The sequence below is a fragment of the Camelus dromedarius genome, chromosome 4 (assembly GCF_036321535.1).
Source record: "Camelus dromedarius isolate mCamDro1 chromosome 4, mCamDro1.pat, whole genome shotgun sequence".
Lineage (NCBI taxonomy): Eukaryota > Metazoa > Chordata > Mammalia > Artiodactyla > Camelidae > Camelus > Camelus dromedarius.
The window spans coordinates 47,200,011-47,227,412 of NC_087439.1; the positions used below are offsets into that span (position 1 = coordinate 47,200,011).

Consider the following 27,402-nt stretch of genomic DNA (forward strand, 5'->3'; position numbering starts at 1 on the left):
GCTTGGGCTGCCATAACAAAACATCAGAGACTACGTGGCTTAAACAAAAAGTTATTTTTTCCCAGTTCTGGAGCCTAGAATCTGAGATCAGGGTGCCAGTATAGTTGGCCTTTGGAACCAACCACTTAGCTATCTGCAGCCTCCAGAACCAGCCAACACCATTTTTTTGAGCTTAGCTCCTAACTACCAATCAACCATGAGCTCCCAGATTTGTCAGAATTGTTCCACCAAGGTGGAGACCGCCGTCAAATGCAGGCCTCCTACACCTACCTCTCTCTGGGCTTCTATTTTGACCCTGAGGATGTGGCTCTGGAGGGCATGGGCCTCACTTTCAGAGAACTGGTGGAGAAGTACAAGGCCGCCTAGCGTCTCTTGAAAATGCAAAACCTGCGTGGTAGCGACGCCCTCTTCCAGGATGTGCAGAGGCCATTCCAAGATGAGTGGGGTAAAACCAGGATGTTATGGAAGCCGCCATTCTCATGGAGAAGAACCTGAACCAGGCCCTTTTGGGTCTGCATGCCCTGGGTTCTGCCTGTGCAGACTCCCACCTCCGTGACTTCCTGGAGAGAGGTTTCCTGGACGAGCAGGTGAAACTCACCAAGAAGATAGTGACCACTTGACTAACCTCTGCAGGTTGGCTGGTCCCCAGGATGGGCTGGGCGAATATCTCATCCAATCGCTCACCCTCAAGCACTAGGAGCTTCCAGAGCCCAGCTGTTACCAACCTGGGTTCTTGGACTCTTTAATCAAGAGAAATTGATAAGAGGCCAGTGAGAAATTCAGGCAAGGCTTTAGTAGGGCTTGTCCTGCAGCAGGAGGGAGCGAAAACAAGTAACAGGTTCCCTTGCTCACGCCAGAGTTGGTGGGGAGGAGAAGGTGAGCTGATCCCTTAAATGGGGTGAGGGTAGGGGCAGATGGGTGGGTTGGGCCACAGGGGTGGTTGGGTGGTCTGCCTACCCCCTTGGTGGTGCTGTGTGCAGGGATCATGCGTAGTACCCTACTTTTGCTCCTGGCACCTCAGAGGTGGCAGTTGGGTTTGGCCTTTTTGTGTCTTGTTGTTCGTAATTTGCCCCAACTGGGCATGCACACAGTTATTTTTAGTCCCTTACAGTTTTCGGTACTCTGTTGCTAGAGGGGATGTTTGTCCAGGTGAAAGCATTGCAGCACAGGGCCCCAGGTCCCAGGTCCGAGCCCGTTGCACAGCGGCCTTTGAGGAGCCCCTCTTGTGTCAGGGATTCTGCCTGATGCCTCTCTCTGCAGCCAGTAGGCAGTTTTTTGACCATCCTGGAGCCCTCTCTCAAGTCTTGGACCAAATGGAAACAATAAAGCTTTCTGCAGAAAAAAAAATCAACTCTCATAGAATCTCCAAACATTTATGTAAGACTAATTGCTGTGGGTGGAAAATTAAATTAATAAATAGTTCAATTAATGTTTTCAGTCAAAATTTGGTTCTTTAAAGCTGCAAAAGTAAGAAAAAAATACAGTTTCCCATAGGAATACAAATTTTATTTGTTTTTTTGATGTCTTGTCTTTTTTAACATATAGGTCTACTCTAAAACTATTTATGAACCTGGAATATAAAATTGCATGTTCTTTAGTTAGGAAATGCTAAAATGCAGATAATTTTTCTCTTCAAATTTTAGATTCAGTACTCAATTGCACTGAAAACCAATTATGAAAGGATAGCATGTCTTTTCCCATAAAAGTGGACATTTACTGAAAGTTCAACATGGAAAAATCTTCTGGAAATACAGCTTTTATTTTATTTTTTATTTTTTTTATTTTTTTTAACATTTTTTATTGATTTATAATCATTTTACAATGTGTCAAATTCCAGTGTTCAGCACAATTTTTCAGTTATTCATGGACATATACACACTCATTGTCACATTTTTTTCTCTGTGAGTTATCATAACATTTTGTGTATATTTCCCTGTGCTATACAGTGTAGTCTATTCTACAATTTTGAAATCGCAGTCTATCCCTTCCCACCCTCCACCCCCCTGGTAACCACAAGTCTGGGAAATACAGCTTTTAATTTCTCAATGAAAACAGTATCTTATATTTGCCTTTACTATTTTTCAATAAAAACAATACTGTTTGTTTCCTTTTATATCACTTACAAAACACGTTTGTATGAATTATCACATTTGAACCTGACAATAACACTCTGATATGAATATGCCAGGTATGAGGGGACAACTCACAGGTGGGGAAACTGAGAGCTAGAGGTTAAATAAATTTCTCAGCATGGGAAAGAAAAGATTACTGTGGAATTATATATACTCTGTTAACTTTATAGGGGGGAAAAAAAGAGAAAGAGACTGAGAGTGAGGGAAAAGAAAATACTTCCTGGAAATATTATGTAGAAACATGAAGACTAGAGTCCTGAAAAATGATTTTAAATCGCAACATTGAGCATAAGTATTGAAATAAGTGGCATGTAGGAAGCCTCATCTCATTGAAAATGAAAACTGGCACTTTTGAGGGCCTAATAAGTAGGGTAATGTGTGACACAAAGTGAAGCAAAGGCTTAATGAATCTCATTCTCTGATTTGAAGGTGGCATGTTTAAGTCTGTTATAAAAAACAAAGTCACCCCAGATTCTCTAGGAGTCAGGGAGTCAGTGAGCTGATTTATTATAAAAGAAAACAGACACACACACACACACACACACTTCTAACATATCTAGATCTATATAGATTAGATTAGATATTATTCATATAAAATATCTATTTAATATATAAATGTAATGTACATTACATTTGCTTGCTTAAAAAATCTAGACTCTATTTCTTTTTAGAACATTGTTACCATGCATAGGAAAATCAAATATTATGGTTATAAAATAATTTCTGATGTAGAATATTCCTTTCATCAGTGGAAGACTATCCACTGAGAAAAAAGACTTAATTTCCTTTTATAAATGGCAGTGGATTAGAACTACACAATAGTTCTAACTCTGCTATCGCTGTGTATTTAAAGCCAAGATGATGACTGTACTGAAAAAAGAGGGAAGGGAAAATCAATAGATTATTGCTTCAATGGAGCTCACAACAGTGCTGATTAGAGAACACAAATGGATTGCATAATAGTAAAATAACTATAAACTGGGTATGGATTTAAGCCTATGTTAAGACCATTCTTAACTGCATTGTATCTTTAGAAAACATGCACTGAAATCACAACAGCAAATTAAATCTATTCGACCGCAAAATTTAATACACAAGAAAATAGCATTTATTAATGATCTGGAAGAGGGACTAAATAGCATGTTAATGAAATCTGCAGATGATACTAAATTGAAAGGTGTTACAGGCAACAATGAGGACAGGGGCTTAATACAAATGGACCTTAAAAAGTTAGGGAAAGGCTGATGGTGGCAACCACCACAACAACAAAAAAACCCAAGTGGAACTGATAAAAATATCTGTTGGAAAAATTTCAACTTGAAAAAGAGTAATACAAAAGAAGTATAGATGGAAAAGTGACTTTGAAATTTGATTAGGATTTTCTGATTATAATACGCTGGTTAATCCACTCTTGAGAGGTCCTGGGCTCCCTCCTGGAAAGCAGTCATTCCTTTACTGCTCTACCCCCTCTCCAGGCAGACCAGAAAAACTATATCACTTAGTCATAGGCTTTTAGGAGGCAAGTAAAATGAAGAAAACAGAGACCACGCATATGAGTTAAAAAAAAAACGCATATTGAAGAGAAAGAAATGGCTTGTGAAGACACATGATTTTGTATTGGTATCATCTAATGGTGTTTAGAATCAAGAGGGGCCATGAAAAATCTAGAAATACCTGAAAATCTTTTATAAAAGATGGTTGCTGTCACTTGATTGTTTATGAGTAATTATTAAGTGAAACTAATAATTACCTTATGAAATATAATTCTAGCTTTTCCAGATACCAACAAATGGAAGAGTTCTCCTTCGTAATCACATGTGCCTTAATCCAAAAAATTGGTGATATTCTCAATGTCATATGGGATGATACCATTGGCCTTCTTAGTAAGTCTGGAAGTTTGAGTCTGAGAATTTGGTTTATCCAGAAAAACAGCAGCAGGTGTCTCTTGGAAGCTTTGGAGAATAAGAAGCTAAGTAATACATCTATAATGTTTTATTGGGGGCTAAGATATAGTTATCTGGGGATTAAAGCTTTTCTCTATTGGATCTGTTAAAACAGAAACCTCAGTTTCAGAAACTTGACTATTATCATAACATTTTATGTTTCCATTAGATCTCAGTAATGTTCTCTCTTTGAACAGAATCTGCCACTGCCACACCTGTGATGGAGGAAGATGCAAGTATTCTTGGTGGCCAGGTGTGATGATGACAGTGAGAACCCATGTAGGAAAATTCCATGGAGGAGGTGAAGTGCTGGGAGGCGGGCAGCATGAGGCCCATGAAGGTGGGGGATAATGTTGGGGAGGAAAATTTGGGTGAGCTAATGGAGGGTTTTGAATATGCCCTAAGGATCCTGGACTTTATTTAGTAGGCAGTGAGGTATCAATAGGTTTATGAGTAAAGGTTTTTGAGTTTTGATATGATTCCTCTATATAATATGTTAGCTATTTCTCCCAAATACATGTTATTCCCTAATTAGGTAGGCATGATCTAGGTCTTCATCCAAATTGTGGAAACATTGAACAGGGCAGGCTAGAGGAGAGAGCCCAGCAATGTACCATTAGAAACCCTTCTCTAGGGGAATACTGCACCCTACGTGACATCAGTTTTGGGGGGCATAGCTTCTAGGCTGTTTTCAATCTAACAGCAATTTACTGTATTGTATTGTTATCAGTTAAAATCCCCTCCAGACTTGTAAAGTCATCATGAGAAATTCTGTCATGTTGCTTTGACAGAAGTCCTCACTGTCCTCTATGATCCCAGCAGAGAAAACTAGGTTTGTCTGGTACATCTTGATTTCAATGAATCCAAGCTGGTTCCTAGTATTCACATTCAAAGTGATTACCAGCCTTTCGTTTAATAATGCCACTTAATACTAACTCTAGGATCTTGCCAGAAAATAGTATCAACCGTCAACTTCCCAATATATTTTGGGAAGGAGCACATGAGTTTCTTGCAATAAACTCAGGCTAAGGGTGAACAGGAGAGATGGCAAGGCTCAATGCTGAGAGAGTGTGACAAACTCAGTTATGATTCAGTCAAATTTTAAATCTAGGAGTTTAAAGAAGACTAGCACAGCAAATGATAGCAAAGAGTGAGCAGTGCATAGGACCCAAGACTCCGGTAAGCAGGCCTTTATCATCCCACATAGGCATCAGGCAGCATAGTTCCAGCTAAATCACAGCTGCTTAGGAAAAGGGCAGGCACCACGTATTCCAGAACTTCTAATGTCTAGCATCCTACTCAATGCAGCTGCCCTATGACGCTGCACCCTGTGGCAGAGCACAAGGCGACTGACTCCCCTCAGCTCAAGAGCATCTTTAGACTCTCTCAAGTAGCAATTCTCAAAATGCAGCCCAGAAACCCTTTCAGGGAGTCTGCAAGGACAAATCATCTCTTCTCAGAAGAATACTAAGACATTATTTTCACTGTCTTGTCTTATAAGTGTACAGTGAAATCTACCACAGGGTAAGTGTAGTGTGATATTGGAATAGATTAAGTGCAGAAGCAGATAAAAGAATCCACCTAATTATCAGAGAAATACAAATCAAAACTACAGTGAGGTACCACCTTACACCAGTCAGAATGGCCATCATTCAAAAGTCCACAAACAACAAATGCTGGAGAGGTTGTGGAGAGAAAAGGGAGTCCTCCTACACTGTTGGTGGGAATGTAGTTTGGTGCAGCCATTATGGAAAACAGCATGGAGATTCCTCAAAAGACTAAAAATAGAGTTACCATATGACCCAGCAATCCCACTCCTGGGCATATATCCAGAGGGAACCTTAATTCAAAAAGATACATGCACCCCCAATGTTCATGGCAGCACTATTTACAATAGCCAAGACATGGAAACAACCTAAATGTGCATTGACAGATGACTGGATAAACAAGTTGTGGTATATTTATACAATGGAATACTACTCGGCTATTAAAAATAATAAAATAATGCCATTTGCAGCAACATGGATGCTCCTGGAGAATGTCATTATAAGTGAAGTAAGCCAGAAAGAGAAAGAAAAATACTATATGATATCACTTATATGTGGAATCTAAAAAAAAAGACAAAAAAATTTATTTACAAAACAGAAACAGACTCAGACATAGAAAACTAACTTATGGTTACCAGGGGGTTGGAAGGAATAAATTGGGAGTTAGAGATTTGCAAATACTAACTACTATATATAAAATAGAAAAACAATAAGTTTATACTGCATAGCACAGGGAACTATATTCAATATTTTCTAGTAACTTATGGTTAAAAAGAATATGAAAATGAATATATGTATGTTCCTATATGACTAAAGTATTGTGCTGTACACCAGAAATTGACACAACATTGTAAACTGACTATACATCAATAAAAACATATTAAATGTTAAAACATAAAAATAAAAACATAAAAATAAATGAAAAAGACTATCTCCAGGAAAAAAAAAAAAAAAGAATCCAGCTGTCTTCTATTCTGCCAGATATTAAAGACATTTGCAAAAATATAAAACAATGGCACTCTTCTAACTTTCAAAATTTTGGACAATAGTTATTTTTCATTAAAAGAGGTTATTCACTTTAACATATGTGGGTTTATTGTTATTTTAAATGAATTAAGATTTCAGTTTTAATTTCTGATATGATAAATATTGACAGGTATAACTCACATAAACAAAAGCCATTTGGCATGCTCAAAGACTTATTTATATTTTCATTGAAATACACTTGATGTACAACATTATGTCAATTTCAGGTGTACTATATAGTGATTTGACATATGCATACATCATGAAATGAGCACCATAATAAGTTTAGTAACCATCTGTCCTCATAGAACATTATTATGGTATTATTGACCGCATACCTTATGCTGTATATTACATCCCTGTGGCTTATTTATTTTACCTCAAGGACTTTTTCAGAGTGTAAAGGAATCCTGAAACCAAAAAATTGGAGAACTACTTATTCTAAAAGAAGCTGCAAAGCCTACTTCTTGCTCCCTGAGGGAAGGCAAGTTGCTTTAGATTTCCATGACTTCTTCCTCCCCTACAGCATAGGATGATGATTTAGATTGCCTTGTCTGGTTACTGGGAAGACCAGATGGAGCAAGTCTGTGTAAAACTCTTAGTTCGGTGCCTGGCAGATGAGTACTCAAAAAATATTAGTCATCACGATTATTATTATTATTGTTGTTGTTGTTGTTGTTGTTGTTGTTGTTGTTGTTACTGCTACTACTATCACTACCACTGTGAGGACTATTATTTCGCCCTGGCAATGTCTTTACTTAGATACTAAGGGATTCATTCCTTGAACTTGTTAAATGTTCTTGGGCCTTTGCACTTCCTGTTCCCTTTGCCTGGAATAGCTTTCCTACCTTTTTGTCCAACAAATTCTCTTCATTCTTCTCAGTCAGACTTAGAGCATTTTTTGGTCTTTGGAAGACTTCATTGGCTTCCCAAAACTGTGCTAGGTACCCTGCAGTAAGTTCCCAATTGGCCCATTTGGTACACTGCAGTATAATTAATTGTCTCATGTCTTTACTGGGCTTTTCCATTGCACTCTGAAAAATCTGTGACAGTAAGGACCACGTCTGGGCACTGCTATACTCACAAAGCTCAGCACAGTGCCTGCCATTCAGTAAATGCTTGTTGAAAAAACTCTGCAGAAGTCCCCAATTTCTCTTCTTGCCCTTCTGCTTCTTTCATGCCCTGGAACACAGAAGTAAATTTGGTAAGTGAAATACGCTTTTGAATTCTTCTCTCCTCAAGTTAGATGTGAAGTCTAAGCTCGAAAAGTGACCTGGGCTTCATTTCTGAATTTAAGGTAATGGCTACTTATCTTAAAAGGTGTTTGATTGTGTGCCTTCGTTTCCCAGGGACTCAAGAGTTGTGCAGAAGGTAATGCATCCATCTTTGCACAAAAGCTGGTTAATTCTTAGTTATGATCCAGATCACTCACAATCTAAGATGGAGAACTGAGATGGCTAGAAAAAGTGCTCCTGGGTACCAGCAACACAGCTCTTCGCGCTATAAAGAGGGAAGAATACTAGAGTGCTTTCTTCCTTTTAAGTTGCCTTTCCTTCCATCCTTAATGGGATTTATGCCTGAACTTCTCTGATCCACTGATAACAGTTCCAGAATTTCTATTTTAGAAGAGCTTAAGGACAACAGTTTGATTGAATGAGGGGCTAGGAGACTTTTTCTTTACATAGCAAATACACTCTATTTACTGACATTGCATGTTTATTTTGGAAGGTATTCTTGGATATAAGAGGGTGCTAAGGACTCCCAAGTCACCCCACTGCTGAGAGTACATCTATTTTTAGTATGGAGACATTTGAAGTAAAGGAATAGGAAAGCTTGATAAGAGATATCTGACTAGGTCTCTTGTTATTGCTATTTACATTTGTAAACCTACGCTCTGCCTGGTGAGAATTAATCAATATGCTTAAGTCTGAAAAACAGTCAACCATGGGAATAAGGACTAGAGTATATTTATTAGCTCTGGGGCCTAAAGAGATCTGTATTGTCATATGGAAAGAGGCAGGCCGACCAAAGAAAAGTCAGACCTGAAGAAATCAGTTTATCACACAATTATGATGTATTTATTCCAGCTATGGACAGATAAAATGCAATATAAGATATGACCCCAAGGAGCTTGCAACCTTATTCAGAAGACAGGAGAATGCCTACAGGGTTATCACTGAAGCACATTTGTGAGGCTCCTCGTTACTGTTCACTGTTCCTGCTGGTTATTCTCTTAGCCTAATTACGTGAGGAAAAATAGAATGAAAAAAAAAATGGATGGAAAGGAAGAGGAATGTGGCTACAAATATTAAGACCTGTGCTCCAAATGTAAAACAGTATTATTCACAGTTTTAAAGCTGGAACCACTAGCTAACATTTAATTGGGCCTTCTTATTTTGCAGAGGAGGGAACTGAGGCCTGTCTAGCAAAGAACCCCAGCTGATAAGTGGCCAGGTTCTCTTTTCCCTAGAATCTGTCCCCATCACAACAGAGTGCCTTTGAATGTGAGGTAAAATGACTGGAGTCACCTTATACCTGAGTCTTAGCTAAAGAGCCTTAGTTTTCTCTTTAATGGTTGAATGGTTTTTGAAATTCTTTGATTACTTAGTCAGGAATTTTTTTTTTCCAGCATGACAGTTTTCATCAATCCTAATTTCTCAGTTCCCTAAATAGAATCTATCAATGCTAAAATTCATAGACCTTATCAAAGGGAAAATTCAATAATTAATCTGAATAACAGACTAGAAAATGGGGTGTTTTTAACCTATATTCACTCATCTCTCCACTTTCCTATCTTTTTATGAATGATTTACAAATTTTATATTTCCCTCCTGACCTCTTTTCTGAATGGATTTCTTATTTCAACTGCTGCACCTCTACCTGTTTTTCCTCCCATGACCTCAACCTCAACAGGAAGCCAGCTCCTCCTCCACATATCTCTATTTCTGTCAATGACACCATCATTCTTCCAGTCACCCAGGTCTGAAATCTTGGCATCATCTCTGACTCTTCTTTTTTACATCTAGTGGGCCACCAATTTCTGTGGCCTCTTCCTGAGGCATGTCTCTCAAGTCCATTTCCTCTTTCCTAATTCTATTTTATACACACCAACTCAAGTCCTCACAATCTCATAACCAGGCAGTGACAATATGCTGCTTCCCAGTTTTGCCCTAGCAACCCATCCTACAACCACTGTGGACGGCGCTCTCTCTAAATCACGATTAAAACCAAACCACAAACGCCTATTTTACCCATCTGAGTCTAACTTTCCACAGATCCCCAGTGTCCATAGATGATAAGATTCAAACCCAAAAGCCCTGGATAATGTTGCCCATACCTTTGCAACTTTGTCTCACGTTTTCTCTGCTGAACCATCCTTCCTACTCGACATTTACTTCTCTCCCCAGTAGTGGTTTCCACCTTTGGCTCACACCTGGAATGGATTCTAGTCTCCTCATCTGAATTCGGCTTTGTTAGTCACCAACCAGGGCAGCAGACCATGACCCCTCCTTAAAATTTCGTAGGTATCTACCGATGGTTCCACTGAGGCATCCTTCAGCCCTATCCTCCAAAATATCTGTACACGTGGGTCCTCGTCCCAAGTAGATAATTAACTTCTGTAGGGCAAGAAGCAGCCTCCCATCTCTCTGTATCCCGACGCCTTTTTCACAGTTAATGCTTGTTGATAAGGATGAGTTCAGGGAATACGTGGTGTTAACGTGTTTAAAAGATGAGAAGGCACAAAGGAGCGCAGAGGCACCCCGCCCCACCCCGCGCCCCCACGACAGGGGGTTGTCGTCCGAGGGCGGCGGCCGGCCTGGGAAGGCCCCAGGGCGCGGGGCGCACGGTGCCCTCGGGGCGCAGCCCAGGAGCGCGAGCGCCTCCCCCCGCCCCGCTCTCCCGCGTGTCGGCGCTGCGGCCGGGCTGGCTGGCGGGCGTGCGCGGCGCGGGCAGAGAGGCCCGGCGGTTCCGCGCTCGGAGGTAGGTGGTGCTGTTGCAGTGGCTGTCTCCCTCATTGGCGCGGGGCGGAGAGGCGGAATGTTCAACTCCTGACTCGGGCGGAAGCGTGGGAGCCGCTCGGGCCGCTGTCCTCTCGACCCCTGGTCGCTGCCCCCGTCCTCGCCGCGCGCGGGGCCTCGGCGCCCCCGGCAGCTGCTCGCGCCCGGCCCGGGAGCCAGGTAAGGGGCCAGGTCGGAGGCCGCGGGGGGAGAGGGTGCGGGGCGGGCGCGCCGCGATATCGACTCGTCCTGGCGTCGCGGACCCAGGCCGCGCTGGGGTCGGCGTCCCGGGGCACCCCTGCCGGACCAGACCCGGCGTCCTCGGCTCCCGCGGCGTTGCGCGCCGGACCCCAGCGGCCGCGCGGGGCGGCTGGGAAAGTTCGGGCGGGTCCCACGCAGAAGTTGGCGCCCAGAAGAGCGGGGCGCAGCCCGGAGCGTCTCCGGCGTTCTCGGCCCCGGGAACACGGCGCCTCCGGGTCGCCGCTCGCCCTTCCCAGACGCCGGAGAGCTGGCCTCGCCCCGGGTGACCCGGGCGTCTCTCGGGCAGCGAGGCGCCAGTCTCCCAAATCAGCGAAGGGTGCAGGCCGCTTCCCAGCAGAGGTGCTGGCGTGCGAGGAGAGCCCACTGACTTCTTTCCTGCCGGCCGGCCCAGGAGCCCGCCTCCCACTGAGAGCGGCCGCTCCCTGCCGAGCAGCGTGGAGCTCGCGCCTTTCCGCACCGCGAGCGCCCCTGTTCCTTCCGCGGCGCCGGCTGTGGCCTCTTTGCCGACACGGTGGCGTCCTCCAGTCCCTGGGCTTGGAGAATTGCACCAGGCCAGGAGGTGAGGGCTGTGGCGGCCGCCACGCCTCGCTTGCTCCTGACAGCTTGCGGGAAAACTTTAATCCGAAACTGGTCAGAGGGCAGTGAATTGCGTAAAAAAACGGGGCAATCGTTGTTAGATTGCTGAAAATGTATGTTTCTGCTGCGCCTCCGGGTCTTGCATAAGCACTATTTATGGGAGAACTTAATTACTATTTTTGTTAGTTTCTTTAATAATGAAAGCAACACCATTTAGTGGCCTGTTCCAGTGATACCACAATAAGCAGCTTCTCATGAATGATAGTGTTTTAGAATCGACTCACAGAATTAATTCGATGATATTTGAGCCACGGTAGTTGTTAAAGCGTATTCCTATGTTAACCCTGAGGCTGTTTTAGGAAAGCCTCCTTGCTTTTCTGGCCTCCATTGACGTGAGCAGCTAGGATTCAGGGAAACCAAACCTACAAACACATTTAGACAAGTGATTCAAGATACTTGTCTTCTTTGTAGTAGGCCACTTCCACAATGAAATCTCATGTCGTTTCTGATGTTCAAAAAAATATGGGGTGGCTGCATTTTAATTATAGTTTTAGTCATTTGTGGAGCCTTTGTTTTCCGTTCCTGCTACAATAGTGAGAGATTTGGGAGATTGTAAATGAATGTGCATTTAGTTTGTTTGGAAAGAGACGATTAAGAAACAGTCTTTTAGAGCAATGTGTACTGCTTATTTTAATCTTTCACAATTTAATTTCTATTACAACTTTTTTTGAGATTATTTTGGGAATTTTTTTAAACTGGAAAATATTATTGTTTTTATCAAAAGTGTTAGTGTAATAATCCCAGGGTAAGTGACCATTAAGTGCAGGGACATTTTTTTCTTGTCTAGGAAAGCAAATAGATGATTGATCTCTTTTTCTTATTCTTTTAGGGAACACTTAAGGACAAATTAAAAAGAGAGAGAGAAATATCCAGATATTAAGCACTGAGGATTTGGATCTAAAAATGGATGGTCAAAGATCTTGGGAACTAAGGGACCTTCTTGCCAAATAAGGAAACTTGGCAAGTGGCACTGTGTATTTTAAGTTAGCCCAAGAGTGAGTGTTATTGGCAATATATTGGCTGAGTGCCTATCAGGAATGAGCAGTGAAACTGACTTTGATAGGGCTACAAAATTATAAACAGGAGTTAAGAGGGGCATGGAGTGAATAATCTAGTCATCAGAGAAAACACTGGAGAAATTACAATAATGTTTTATGAAAAGAGGTCAGAGATAGAGTGAAACCATTAGTGTGGCGTGAAAGAAAAAATGGACAGTTGATTTTAGAAACTGATAGATTCAAAGAAAAGAAAGGAGAGAATCAATGATTAAAAAAACAAAACAAAACAGAAAAAGGTATTTGTGGTGATTTAGTACTTCTTGGAATAAGATAGCCTTATATCTGTATCCAGAGATGTTAGAAATAAAAATCAATTTGGATCATTTGTTTTCCATTTGATTCTACCCAGGACAGATTGACAGGGACGATGTCTTGTCTATCTCAATGTAATAGAACAGCTAAGGCACCTTTTCGGTCTTACTGCAGGGAAGATTTAGGCTACTTCTTTCGTGGCTATTAACCTTGCCCACTACACACAAATAAGCAGAGTTCCAGCTGTGACCAGAAAACTGTACCTGTTAAGGAAAGAGAGGTATAAATGCTGAACCTTAGATTGGTTTGACTGATACGTGAGTGCTTTTGTGTCAGACCCGCCTATGGACAGCCGAAGCATTGATTATACCTGAATAGCAGTTAAGTAGCTCAGTAGAAGATTCTGTGAGAACAAAGCAGCCGCAGTTTTGACATCCTAACCCCAGCATCACAACGGCTAGTAGGAAATTAAAGCCTCACATTGAACTTTAGGTGGATGGTAAGCAATCTAGTAATTCCTATAATGAGAAAAGGGTGTGTTTAAAGAAAAAAGACAAATTAGAAGGAAGAGGCAGAATGATACAGTGGGAAAGAGACACGATACAGTGGGAAAAATGGATGACTTTGAAGGCAGATCTGAATTCGAATCCCAGCTTTGTCACTTGCAGTTAGGTAGTTGGCTTGGGCAACGTTTACACCCTCTATCCTCAGTCTCCTCACGTGCAAATTGGGAGCAGTAAGCCCTGCTTCATAAGTGCGAGGATACGAGGCAGCATGTGGAAATGCTTGACTCAGTGCCTGAAGCTTTAGCTGCCATAACCGAGTGGCCGAGAAGGGGTTTTCCACATTCTCAAGTTTTACACAGAGAAAGCTGCCTGTCTCACCTGTTCCCAGCTAAGCAGGCTTCATAGCTGCTGTCCTGCTTTGAGTGTAGGGATTTCTAAAGCAGCTTTGTGTGCCTCTGTGTCTGCATACAGCTTTGTAATATTCTTGCGGGAGAATCTGCAAGTTAATGCATTTACATTTGAAGAATTTGGGAGTTGTAGGAATAGTGGAAGATTATGACCTGGAAGACCAACGCTGAAGTTACTTGGAACCATTCTTACAGCTGATTTTGAGCACCAATTATCTTCAGGGACCAAGAGCCTTCTTTCTGGAATCATCTCTGGACTTCCGTAGAGGAAGACCAAAAAGAGAAGGCAAGAATGGCTGCCTAACAGTCATGGAGTACATCTTTGCTTATGAAACTTTCCTACCAAAGTGCCCTATTGTGGGGAAGAATGTCTTCCTCCAGGGGTCTGTAAACATTGCCATAAATACCCCCAATGTAAGCAGGCACTTTCTTTAAAATCTTGCATTTGATCTTAAAAATCCATGTGACTTTTCTTTCTCTCCTGTACTGGTTTACTTTCTTGAACAAACCAATACAAACAGGTGCTAAGCCTATTTATTCCCCCGAATCTTAAAGTAAAGTTGATGCTGTAAGATGTATGTTTTTTATCCACCTTCTGCACAGTGCAGCCCACTGCATGGGCTGCTGCAGTTCCACTGTGCAGAGAAGAGAACAGGGGTAGATCATCATCCAAAGAGTTTTCATTTTCTGTGGCCGTACTGTGGCTTTGAGGTGAGCAGAGCTCTGTGCTCTGAAAGTAAAAAGGGGAGAGGATAGTTGTAGGATAGACGTCTGAAGTCCGGCTCGCACCTTCCCAGCCAGCATGGGAGGAGAGATTTGGGAGGATGGTCTAGTCATCTCCATTACTGCCATCACTGAAACTGATCACTGTGTTCTCGCACTGTGTCAAGGGGCTCTTAGTGACAGGTTCATGACTGTTTACCTAAGAAGGGAAGGGAGAGGTCAGTTAGTCATAGTGTGCTCATAGGGTTGGAGCGGATCTTTAAAAAAAAACATTCATTCTGCTCTCCCAGTCTCCTCCCCACATGCCCGCCTCCCATTGAACACGCTCAGTGACAGGGAACTCACTACTAAACAGGGTGGCATGTTTCCTTGCTAGGCAGCTCTGATAACCAGGAATTCTTGTCCATAGATAGCGTTGCCCCTAACTCAGCGATACATGCTGTAGGATCTTCCTTTGGTCTTATCTAGTTTTAACACCCCCATTTTTTTTTTTTTTTTAATGTTACCGGGTTTTAACTCTCCTATGTACCCTTCTCAGGGAACTTTCATTCTAGGTTAGTCCCAAATTGTACTGTTTGTGAGCAGCCAGGAAGGTGAGATACTTTCTATCTGACAGAAGACTATGAAAACAGGAGCTGAGTAGCTGCAAGATTTAAGGATGGGTGGGCCTGCTGACCGAATAAACCTGGTTTGCTTACCAGCTGCTCTCTCCCCAGCACGCACCCCGGGCACCTGGGAATGCCTCTTCCAGCCAGCTCTCAGTGTGTCTTTGCTTATTCAGACCCTGGCTGGGTTCTCTTCCTCACGCCTCCCATTGTTCCACACAGAAAGCCCCGCAGTGACTCGTGTCATGGGTTGTACCTACTTTGCGTTTACTAGTCGGGCTGCTGTTTGGGCGGCATGTCTGTGGCATAAATGGCCCTGCTCCCTGCACTCCTGTTCATCCTGGATGTTGCTTCTAGTAACAACATTTCTGGCGAGAAAGTGCATCTATTTTCATAATTGAAATATTAACGTGCAAATCATGTCTCATGTAACGAGTTCATTTGAATGTTGAACCTGTGCTTTAACTGGAGAGTTATGTCATTTATGTGGTGAAGCAGAGAAGGGGAAACAAGGGAAACAACAGCTGTCCTATGTTTCAGCCTCTGAAAGTTGGCACCTTCCAGATATCCATGACGGAAGATGCTCTTCACCGAGCCCAGCAACCTGTTCTAGACAAGACATGCTGCTTTCCAGTGGCAGCCTTGGAGGAAGGAAGGAAGGAAGTACCTACGGCAGACACAATACTAGTTAGTTCTAGCCATACCTAGTCTCGTAGATCTTATCTCTTTTGAGTGATTTCAAAACAAAAACATAGCAGAACGGCAGTCCTGTTCAGGAACAGAATCTTTGACTCCTTGACTTTGGTGTTACGAACAAATACATCAAACCAGAGCTTATCCCATTGTTAAGACTTGCAGAAAAAAATAATAATTGCAGAAGCGTAATCCAAGTGGTATTGTTTTACACACATGATAAAGCACATTTTTATTAGTTTGTTCACTAATGTGTTAAAGAGGCTGAAATAATGCTGGCATAAGTAAACATCAGGGCAGCAAGCTTGGCCGAGGAATTTGTTGAGCGCTGTTTTCTGAAAGTAGGTTTTCTTTTTTTTGTCATATTCAGGTCATGATAAAGAAACTAAATTTTCCTTCTCTATTCCATCAGAAAACAAACGTCTAACTACTTTTGTGAAGAGAGGACAAAGGATAGTGTAAATCAGAGAAAGAAAAGCAGGAAGGATCTGGATTCAGAAATAATAGGCCCATATAAGCCTAAAAGAAAAATCTGGAAAAATTCCAAAGGTCTGTTTTCTAATATATTTAACCTTTTTGTAAGTAGATTTAATTTTTTAAGTTAAGACTTGCAGGTATTCTGAGTCTATCTGATATGCAGCAGATAAGATCTGAGAAAAGCCAGTGGCCACCACAGAAAGTAATATCCTCTAGAACCTTCCACAGTCAGGGCTGCAGTTGAATAAATAGGTCCTAGAAACCCTAATATCTAAAAAGTGCCAAAAACCCCAGAGTATTGTCTTTTAATAACTTAAATATTCTCTTTATGAAAAAAATGTTTAAAAGAAAATTATAATTACTAAGAGGCTACATTTTGCAAAAATGACTAAAACCAAAAGCAGCAAATAGAGGAGTGAGAAAAAATGAAACATACACAAAGAAACTCAAATAGTAAGGATTTAGAGGTCAACAGTACGTTAATCTATTAATAGTTGCTCTGCAAAGCTGATAGAGACAGAATATAAAACAATTCTGTAAATGGGAAGAGGAAAACAATTGACGAAAGGATTCCTAACTACAAAGGCTGAGAACGTAGATGGCTAAATAGGATGTCAAGACTTATTAAAAGAATTAGACAACCTAGTTTCCATTTATTGAGTGTGACATACCGTGTGCTAGGCACCGCGCAAGGCCTTTCACAGCATCTCCCACTTACCAATGACTACACAGAAAGGGTATTACTGCCAGTGAGAAAACTGAAGTCAGAGAGGCTCAGTGACCTGCCTGAGGTCTAACAGCTAATAAGTTCAGATTTGCTACCAGATCTCTCTAACCAGGGTCTTTCCCCTGGACCATGTGCTTCTGTGTTGAAATATCTGTTATTTGGAAGTAAGACTTAAAGAAGTCAAATAATACTGTGCAAACATGATAACTTTTGGAATATTAATTTTGAGACAGTTGATAACAGATTGGATATTTTATTTATTGGGTCTGGAAATGCTATGATCTGAGAAAAAGTGATTGATTCAAGGTTACTGAGAGGTAGAGGCAGAGTTCTAACTCACACTTAATTCTAAACTTTGGTGTTTTTTTTGTTTTTTTTGTTTTTTTGTTTTTAACGTTTAAACTTTAGCGGGTATTTTTTTTCCTTTTTTCCTTTTCATTTTTAAGTCCAGGGCAAAAGTCTGATTTTTTTGGACTGGAAGGCTGAAAACTTTAAAAAGTAAAATGATACTCCCTTTAAGGTTTTCTTCTTCCAGGTAGTTCTACTTTTGATAATTAGCTGATGGTACTGTATAAGCTTCAGCAATTTAATTAATAGCTTAAAAATCTTTTAAAATTTTAACTTAAGGAAATTTTTAAAATTAAAAAAAAAAAAAGATTAGTCTTACTACCCAAGTACTCAAATGATTGGGTTCAACCACTGAGTTAGTGATTTTCAAAGTTGTGACCCACTCTTAAGCTTTCATGTTTGTGATATCCCTGTTCTAACTTACCCTTCAGTGCTCTGTGGTACATACTTACGACTAACATTTAAAACAACTTGGAGAGTTTATGAAACAAAAATTAAGATGCTACAAAGTTGGGACTGGGAATTGTTGCATGAAGAAAAATTACCCTTCTCAAATAGAAGAATTGTTTTAACATAGTGGGATGAAAACATCATTTGATTGGGTGTACTATGTAAATACCTTTGTACAGATGACTTTTAATGTTACGTTCTGGTGTACGCACTGGAGAACACGTCTGAAAAATGAGAACATAGTTTGATCAGGTAGCAGTCTTTCCCAAGATGCTCAAAGTATGATTAATCAGCAACTCGGATTATCATTCTTCTGGTCATAAGTTGATCCCTTTAGAATAATGATTTTAAAGGAGAGAAAGCACAAAGGGAAAAATTAATGCGTGTGGTTTGACGCTCACAGTAATGGCAGTGGGAATCTCATTCGTGTTCTTCAGCTAAGTCCATGATGCTTTGCCAGGCTCGCTGGAGTGAAAACCTGTACTCATATACCTCAGAATTGTTAGTCTCTTTGGTAATCAGACAGGACTTAATTTTTTATAGACTCAATAAAACACTCAAGTAATGATATAGTTCCATTCATACATAGCCAGCTTCCAAATGGCGGGATGCATCACAAAGTGAGTAACAGTGATTCTGGGAAGACAGACTGATTGTCTCATCTCGGGATGAAGATGCTGGAGAGCTGTGCTTCTCAGAGGTCAGCCTTCCTCTGGCACCCCTGGGTCGGTTTCAAATGGGATTGATTTGCCTCAGTTCATCCATATTCCCTGGGCTTGCTCTGCACCAGAGGGTTCAGACCTACCCATATTAATCTCATCCTGGTTCACATCTCTCCGTTTGTTCTGGAAAGGATTTCCCCTCTCCCCCTCCTCTCCGTCCCCCTCCCTTGGACTCAGAGACACTCAGTCCTGGAGGTCCCAGACATACTCTTCTCCATCTCCCAAGAGACCTAGGCAGCGGTTTCCAAATCAGGATTTGCTTCAGGATCCTCTGGGGGGCACTTGTAAAAACAGATCTCAGATTTTACTTACTCTGATTGGAATCTTTCTAGCTGCAAAAGGTGTAACAGCAGAGCCAGAAATAATTTGTTCATTTGCTTGTTCATTCGCTCATTCAATACATGTTTTTAAATGGAAAAGGTGTGACGTGCCTGGCTGTGTAGTAGGTGCTGCGGGTCCAGATGTAAAGAGAAATGCGTTTGCCACTGGGGGAGGGGGGAGTTTCTAGTCTGGGGGGAAGTCAGTGGGAAAGATGAAAGAGTAAATAAGGGAGCTGTGGCACTGAAGAAGGGCAGTTAACTCTGCTCCCGTGGCCCAGAGGAGGTGGTCAGGGACATCACTGGGCAGCGAGAGGCATTCAAAGCAGAGACACCAGCCTGTGCCAAAGTGTGGAGACGTGAGAGCATGTACGGGGAACTGCAAGTCATTCCTCGTGTGTGTCTGGGGAGGGAGAAGACAAGAAGTGAAAGTGGCTCTAAGTGGTGAAGGAAGAACATGAGAAAATTTCCCAGAATTAAAAGACATGAGTCACAGACCGAGAGTAAACTGAGTGTCCCACCAATGAATGAAAAAGACTCACCCCTCAGCATATCCTGTTAATGTCAGCATTCCAGGGATGCATACAAGATCCTAAAAGCTTTCACAATGGAAAAAGTAATGTAAAAAGAATTAGTAAGCAGAGTAGCATCAGACTGCCCTATAGGCTAGATGAGTATGAAGTACTGCTTTTGGAAATTATTTCCTACCTAGAATTGCATACTTAGCTGGGCTACCAATCAAGACATTTTAACACAGAGATTCCCCAGAAAAAATGCATCCTGGGCCCTCTCTTCAGGTAGCAAATGGGAGACGTGCACTGTCAAAGCATGAAAATAAACCAAGGAAGGCGAGAAGCCAGGAGATCCCAGTACAGGAGCCCCTCCCCAGAGGAAAAGGTGAAGGAAGTTCTGAGGATGGTGGGGAAAGCAGTCCCAGGCAGGTCAGGCCGAGAGAGACCATTCCAGCCAGACTGACTCAAGATAAGTGGTATAGGAACAATGTCTCCAAGAGAAAATAGAACAAACAAACTAAAAAACCTGACATTTTTACTTTATTGAGAGGAGTTTTGCAGTTCTTGGGAAAGTTTGCTGAGTTGAATTAAGTTTTAGATGTATACAAAGCTAAGCAAAAAAAAACAAAAACAGAAACAACTAATAACTTTAGGAGAAATAAAAAGTTATCCAAGAAAGGAAAAGTCATTGAGTCCTGCACAGCACTCTTGGGAGTAATATTTACTTTGTCAGACTGCTGTAAACGGTGACTGTTGACTTAACCAAATGTTGCGGCATCGTTGGATGCTGGGAGGATTGAGCAAGTGTGGCATACTTGTATGTAAGTAGGTGAAGAATGGGATATGAAAACTAAACCCTTAGCTTCCACAAAGAGAAGTTAATAGGTAATAACTAAAATGGAACAATCAGGAAATAGCAATGTGAACACATTTTCTAAACAGATACAGATATAGAAATATCATGAAATATGAACATCAGAATAAAATCCTAAGGGAGTTGAAATTAGGGTCCTCTGAAGAGAGAACCGGGTGTGGGGAGGGGAGGGACAGGGGAGCTCTATTTTTCATTATAATCTCTGTGGTCCTATTTTATTTTTTGTACTTTGATAAAAGTAAAAATGAATCATAAAAATAAAGACCTAGCATTTGTAACACTGAGGGACTCTTGCAAGTAGTGTTCTGCGTTTTGTTGAACAAGCTTTTTGCATTTAAGAACAAACTTGTGTACTCCGTGTCCCTACCTACCTTTGGCACATTCTTAAATTTTATCTTTTGTCCCCCTTTTCCTTATTGAACTGAATAGGAATTGAAGCAAAAATTAGTGAGGTGAATTGTTGAATCAAACACGGACAGACTGTATCTGCATACTTTTTATTTATGTAGACTCTAAGCTATCTTTCAGAGCTCTGAGGATAAACAGTCCTCTGTCTTGCGTTCTTCCCAAAGTAGAGCAGAGTTGAACTTCACATAAGAAATCAGCATTCTTCAGTGACCTGATGTTCCTAAAATGGGACGGCTAGTCAGCTGCACGTTAAGATCTCTGAGCTGACTATGGGCATCACTCAGCAAAGCCACAGGTTGTTTCTGAAGAAATTTTGTCCATTTATGTAGACACAAACGGCCCCCTCCACCTTTTTATTTTGAAAATAACCAAACTCCACAGAAAAATGGAAAGCGCAGTGAAACGCCCGTGTAACTTTGCCCTGGATTTGCCGGTCCTGAATACTTGGTCGCGTTTGCTTCCTCGCTTTCTATACCCATTCGCTTTTTTTTGGAGGGAGAGTGAGGGTTGAACCATTTTAAATTAAATTGGAGATATCATACTTTAATACATCTCCCAGTATACCTTCTAAGAACAAGAACATCCTTCTACAAAACCAAAATACTGTTATTTGCCATGGATAAAATAATACTAACTAATACATCAAATTTCCCTAAAATCCTAATAAGACCTTCTGTAGCTTTTTTGGGATCCAGAATCTAGTCAGTGACCATGCATTGCATTTAGTCATCATATTTCTTTAAGTATTCTGTGTACTAGAAGTTTCTCTGCTTTTTTTCTTTTCTTTTTTTTTTTTTTTTTTTAAGCTTTCATGATGCTGACAATTATGAAGGGCCCAGGGGAGGTGTTTTGTAGAATGTCTTGTACATACAGACTCGTCTTTTTACTCCCTCATTATAAGATTCTGGTTTACAATTTGGGAAGAATAGGTACACAAACATTTTTATCCGTCTGATTTTCATGCAGGTTCAGAGTTTTAGTCCTTTGTTTCAGTCCTGTTTTGGATGGTTTTGTTTTGTCTTTCCTGCTAATCTGTGGTTTGACATGGGGTGTGAAGAACGACCACTTACCTGGAGAACAGTGAAACTCCTTAGACTGCAGAAAACATCACTGTAATAATCTCTGGGCGAGAGAATCTGTTCCTCTGGAGACAAGCATAATATTTTTTTTTAAACATTCCTGGCAGAGTTCTCTGGATGACTTAATATATTGTAATCAAGGGCAGATTTTCTGCCCTTTAATTAAATTCTGCTCCAGGATACAGTCCAGGGAGTCACTTCTGGAAAACACTTGGCCAGCTCCCCTCTCATCCCTAAGCTGACCACTTTGCTTTTGGAATTGCAACACCGAACGTGCGTTCGGTTTGCAGCACCTCGGCCCTCCTGTGCCAGCATGCTCAGATGCTGAGGTTATGTATATTTTCTGTGAAGTGAGCACAGCGTGCAGAGATGGCATGCCTCGGATGCCAGGATCGCTGTGCAGGCCTGCTGCTGAGAGCGTGCTTCCCGTTTGTCCGGGCTTCAGGGTAGACCTGGCGACATAGTAGCCTTTCGGCAGAGCTGGGGATGTGCAGGAAGTGCTGCTGCAGGTTTGGTCCGGGGGGGGAATCTGAACCATTTCTGGGGGGACAGCTGTGTTTTCAGAGTCTGGACAAGGTGCTGTTGAATTCTGCACTGGCTGCCAGGGTAAGTGTTCTCATGTTGATTTGTTTATACTCTTGTTTTTCTTCCTCTTAAGTCATTAAGGCTCTTTCTGGAAGCATCACAGGACTTGGTATCCATCAGCAAAAGTGGAATTCAGAGGATTCATTCTAATATGTTTACAATCTAACTTTTCCCTTCCTTTCTCTCTGCAGATTTTGTGGAAGTATAATACTTTGTCATTATGAGATGTCGTCTCTCGGTACCTCCTTTGTGCAAATTAAATTTGATGACTTGCAGTTTTTTGAAAACTGCGGTGGAGGAAGTTTTGGGAGTGTTTATCGAGCCAAATGGATATCACAGGACAAGGAGGTGGCTGTAAAGAAGCTACTCAAAATAGAGAAAGAGGTAAGGTCTTTTCCTGCTATCAGAAGTGGTCACGGTAGCAACTTATGTAAGCTTTTCAACCTAGAGCGCAGGCTGCCAGGGACCTAGCAAAGCCTTTGGGTCGGATCTATGAGGCCGTTTCCCAATTTCCATTCTAGGAGCCCCATAAATAGCAATCAATGCCATGTGTGCGTTAGGGTTGAGTTTTACTAGGGGTCGTCTGAACTGAGAGGATTTCTTTCCATGGCATGAAAGACAAATATTCTCTGAGCTCTCCTCCAGGGGAGGTGAGCCTTCAGGCCTTCCCTGGCTGCAGGCTTTTCTTTTTCCTGGGTCAGCCAAGAGGGGTCAGTAGAGAGTAGGGTGTAAAGTTTTCATCCCCTTTGCATTTTTTTGTCTGTGAATTTGTGGTCATCAGGAGTTGTCTTTTGAAAATTAAAAAAACGTTATTCTTCTGCTGAAATGTAAGCAATTCCAGCTTCTTGAATTTTACCTCCACTTGAAACCCGAGGTGATGGTCTTTGTATCATAAAGGTGCTAGACAGAGAGCTGCCCAACTTGTAAAATCAGAAAAAGGTCTTGGCTTTTGGCATCTAGGGTTTGTGCTGGTCCGAGTTGAGCTCAGAACTCATACATAAACCCTTCAGCTTTCTCAGGAAAGTGACGCAGCATCGTCCCCACATTCAGTTTGGTGCCTAAACTCTACAGTAAAGCCAGTTGTGGAACTGACCCATAGAGGCTTGGGACACTGATCATTTTTAATAGCTACCCTTTGCAGTTTTTTTTTGGTCATTTCTATTTATGTCCTGTTTTGGCTAATTGTTGGTCTTTTCTATATCTTTTTAAAGTGAACTTTTCCATAAATATCTTTGACTCTCCCTGAATGATTTCTTTTTTTTTTTTTTTCCGTTAACTGCTGCCAGTGAACCGTAGCAATTGATTAGAGACAGAAACCCAAATGGAAAGCACTTTGTGGCATTTCCTCCCAGCACTGCCGTGTGGCTGTGTGATCACCAGCTGTGTTTCCGATTGTTGAAGCCAAGTCAGAAGGACTAAGCTGTCTCTGCCTTATGGTATCTGTAGCTTGTGGAAAGTATTAAGAAGTGGTAGCTTTTAAAGCCAACGTGTGCCCCAAACAGAAGAGTACTATATAGAAAAAGTTTCCTCTCCCTCATTGCTTTATCAATAAATGTTTTAATAGTAGCCAAATAATAAAACCATTTCTTACTCTAGGCTAAACCTACCTTCTTTGTTCTATGAACTCTTAAGCCCTTTATAGGCAAGCATTTTTGTACCTATTTCATAGATGGGGAAATAGAGCTTTGAGAAATGTATTAAGCTGCCCCCGTAGGGTCAGGTGAAATCCAGATGAGACCCTCTGTTCTTTAGTTTTTAACTCTGAAACCTCTAGTTGACCAGGTAGGAATAGAAAATAAGCCAATTCCATCAAATTTATATTCAAAGAAGTACATAAGTATGCTAGTATTTTTAAGCATGCAACTTCAATACAATGAGCATGTTCTTATTTGGTTGTTGGATGTAAGAGAGATTTTATGAGATATGAAACAAATTTTGGTATGAAAACAATAATTGCAACTCATTCACTCCACCCCCCCATTCCATGCCCAATACCTTTTTTACTGTCTTTTGAGAGAGCCAGGGAAATGACATCAGAAAGCCCAAGGGTGAAAGCAAGAATTGGAAACTGCCAAGTCCTGCTCTGGTGTAGGTATGGAACCTGAGTGAGTAGCATTCAGAAATGTTAATTAAACTGCAGGAGCACAACTCATAAACTTGTATGTGGGAAAGCCAGAAACTCAGTTTCAGCTTTGGGCTCAGTTTAGTTGGTGACTGTCAGTGATAAAGAGACATGGTAGGTTATTGCAAAGCATCCCCACACCTACTGACTCAACTTAAGTTTAAGACGTAAAACATTTTGCCTAGTGGTTGGCAATTATTGGAAACAAAATATACATTTCTTCTGTAAGTGTTACATTTTGTGAACGATGTATTGGCTTCGTGGCTAGATGTTTTCTCAATGATAAGATAAAGGTAATAAACTATGGGGTTTTTTTTTTTCCATTTTATAGATTCAGTCCTGTGTCACTTGGTCATTTTTGCCAATGAGTTTTAGAAGCAATGGAACATTTAATAATATGTTTGTAGCTCACTCTTGGAACTCTTTAAGAATTACCTGATATCTGGTAAAATATATGGAACATGGAGAAAATATATGCAAAACTCTTTAATTTTGTTTACATGAAAGGACAGAGGGATGCTATTTATTTTCACTTTATTTGTAGACCTCTAGTGAGTATGTATACTTCCCTCTGCTTTAGTGAGTATATATTACTTTTCTGATTTAGAAAAAAGGAAAGAAAAATAGCATTTACTTAAAATCTTTGTAGTGCTTTAAAACTTAATTTTTAAATATTCATCTGTTTGATTTATTTTTTAGATTCTACGTATAAGTGATAGCAATAGTATTTGTTTTTCACTGTCTGACTTATTTCACTAAGCATGATACCCAGAGCATATATATCACATCTTCTTTATCCATTCAGCTGTTGATGGACCCTTAGGTTGTTTCCATATCTTATAAAACTTCATTTTTTAAAAACGTTTACACCTAGAGTAAAACTGCGAGGCTAGCGCCATGAACTCTAGCATCTTATTCCCCAGACTCACCACCAATTAACATTTGTAACATTTGCTTTCTGTCTATATATTATTGATTCATAGATATTCATACATATTTTATTTTTACTGAAACATGAGAGTAAATTGCAGATGCTATGTACCTTTATCCCTAAATACTTTAGCATCTCCCAAGAACACAATTATAATTCAACTGTCAAAAATTTAAGGTGGATACAATAATATTACCTACTATACAAGTCTGGTTTTGAATTTTACCAGTTGTTCCAATAATGGCTTTTTATGGGAACTTTTTTCCCAACCTAGCATCACGTACTACATCTAGTTGATCTATACTTAGTCTGCTTTAATCTGTAACAATTTCCCCTCCTTTCTTTGTCTTTTAAACTTGGACATTTTTGAAGTGTGCAAGAAAGTTTTGTAGAATGTCCCTCATTTGGGGTTTCTCTGATTTTCCCTCCCACCAGCCTAGTTTGAGGTTATGTCATTTTGGTAGGAGTGCTGCCTGGGCCTGTGTCCTTGATGTATCTTAATGCAAGACCTGCAGTGTTGGTTTGTCACATTATTGATGATATTAATTTTGAACTCTTGATTGAGGGGATCACTGAATTTCTCCACAGTAAAAATACCTGTTTTCTCTTTGTAATTAATAATGAAATTATTGGTAGATCCTTTGAGGTTATGTAAGTATCTTTCCTCAACCTCCAGTACATTGTCTTTAGCATCCATCTGTGATTCTTGTTGGAATCAAATTTTATTATGACAGTTACTGTGTAGAAAAGCAAGAAGTTCTAGCATAAACGAGAGCCCTTCTTCCTTCTTTCCTTCCTTTCTTCACTTATTGTTTCATTGTAGACTTATGGATTCTTTTTTCAAATTCAAAATGTTACAGTTCATTACAATTGGTATGCACTTTCATGCTTAAATTGTCCCTGATTTGGGCAAGTAAGAGACCCTTCAGATTGGCTCCTGTGTCCTCTTGCTGCGTCTCCGTCAGTTTTTTAGCCTGTACTTACTTCCTGGCACAGAGAGATGTTCCAGGCTGAACTAGTTCCTGCCGCAGCCCTGGAGCCAGCCATTTCTTCAGGAAGCCCTGATTCAGAGTACCTGACATGGGAGTGCGATATTGAGAAACTAAGATTTGGAAGCTAGGTTTGCTTATTGTAGACTTTTTTTTAAAAAAGAGCCTTTGTTCTTTTGGGAGAAAAAATGGTTATAGACATTTTATTTATGGAAGCATTTAATTTAAAATTTGACATCATAATCTGAATAGGTATAATCTGTGATATACTCCTGTTAGAAATGTAAACTGGGATACTTTTTGGAGAAGAGTTTAGCAAAATGTATCAAAAAATCTTAAAACATTTACTTCCTTTGAGCCAGAAATTTTACTTCTAGTACTTTATCCTAAGGAAATAATCAGGGATAAAAGAAGGCTGTAATAGGTTGCTCATTTCAGATATATATAATGGTGAAGAATTGGAAACAACTCAAGTGTCCTGTAACGAATTATCCTATATCTCACCCCTCCTCAAAAAGGTAAACGTGAGAGGTGGTGGGTGTGTTAATTAGCTTAATTGTGGGGCTCCTTTCACAACATATATACGTATATTGAAATCATCATGTTAGACCTTTAAATATATTACAATTTTGCTTGTCAACTACAGAGATGAAAAAAATTATGCTTCATATGTGTAATGGATTCCATTACATTTGGAAGAATACTTAAAGAGAATACTTAGGAGAATGCTTATGATATATTGCCAAGTGGTAAAAGCAAGTTACAAAACAATGTTTGTAATATGATCCTAGGTGTCTGCTTGGTATCTGTGTAGTGTTTTTTATTTTTCTTACACTTTCCTTTGTTTTTAGTGTTTTTCTATGATGATCTCATATGTCTTCCCCTCCCAACATTTCATTATGAAAATTTTCAAACCTAAAGAAAAGTTGAAAGGGTTTTGTACTGAATGTTTGTAAGTCTACCATCTAGGATCTGTCATTAACATAAATACTTGCTTTATTACATGTATATCTATGTATCCTTCCATCCATCCATCAGTTTTGAAGCATTTCACGATTAAGTCGCAAGTATCAG

The 27,402-nt window shown here is 40.6% G+C and overlaps 1 protein-coding gene, 1 long non-coding RNA gene and 1 pseudogene across 4 annotated transcripts in view; 2 read left to right on the top strand and 1 right to left on the bottom strand.

Annotated features, from left to right (window-relative positions):
• LOC135321140 (uncharacterized) overlaps positions 1 to 10,409 on the bottom strand; it is a 33,704-nt gene extending 23,295 nt beyond the window's left edge. Inside the window, exons 1-2 of the long non-coding RNA XR_010380611.1 lie at positions 9,986 to 10,409; positions 7,733 to 7,830 (exon numbers count right to left, since the gene is read on the bottom strand). This is a non-coding gene — a long non-coding RNA (uncharacterized LOC135321140). The remainder of the gene's footprint in view (positions 1 to 7,732; positions 7,831 to 9,985) is intronic.
• On the top strand, positions 197 to 697 carry LOC105091097 (ferritin light chain-like; annotated as a pseudogene).
• Positions 10,410 to 10,572: 163 nt separating the features above from the next.
• The window catches only part of MAP3K20 (mitogen-activated protein kinase kinase kinase 20), a 155,475-nt gene continuing 138,645 nt past the window's right edge, over positions 10,573 to 27,402 (top strand). The window contains exons 1-2 of one of the 3 annotated variants that reach the window (XM_031451669.2): positions 10,573 to 10,826; positions 22,478 to 22,670. In XM_031451669.2, the coding sequence (XP_031307529.2) occupies positions 22,512 to 22,670 (159 nt within the window). In that variant the 5' untranslated portion in view covers positions 10,573 to 10,826; positions 22,478 to 22,511. Of the gene's footprint in view, positions 10,827 to 22,005; positions 22,308 to 22,477; positions 22,671 to 27,402 lie in introns of those variants that run through there. The other 2 variants (XM_031451672.2, XM_031451670.2) reach the window with 2 other exon arrangements.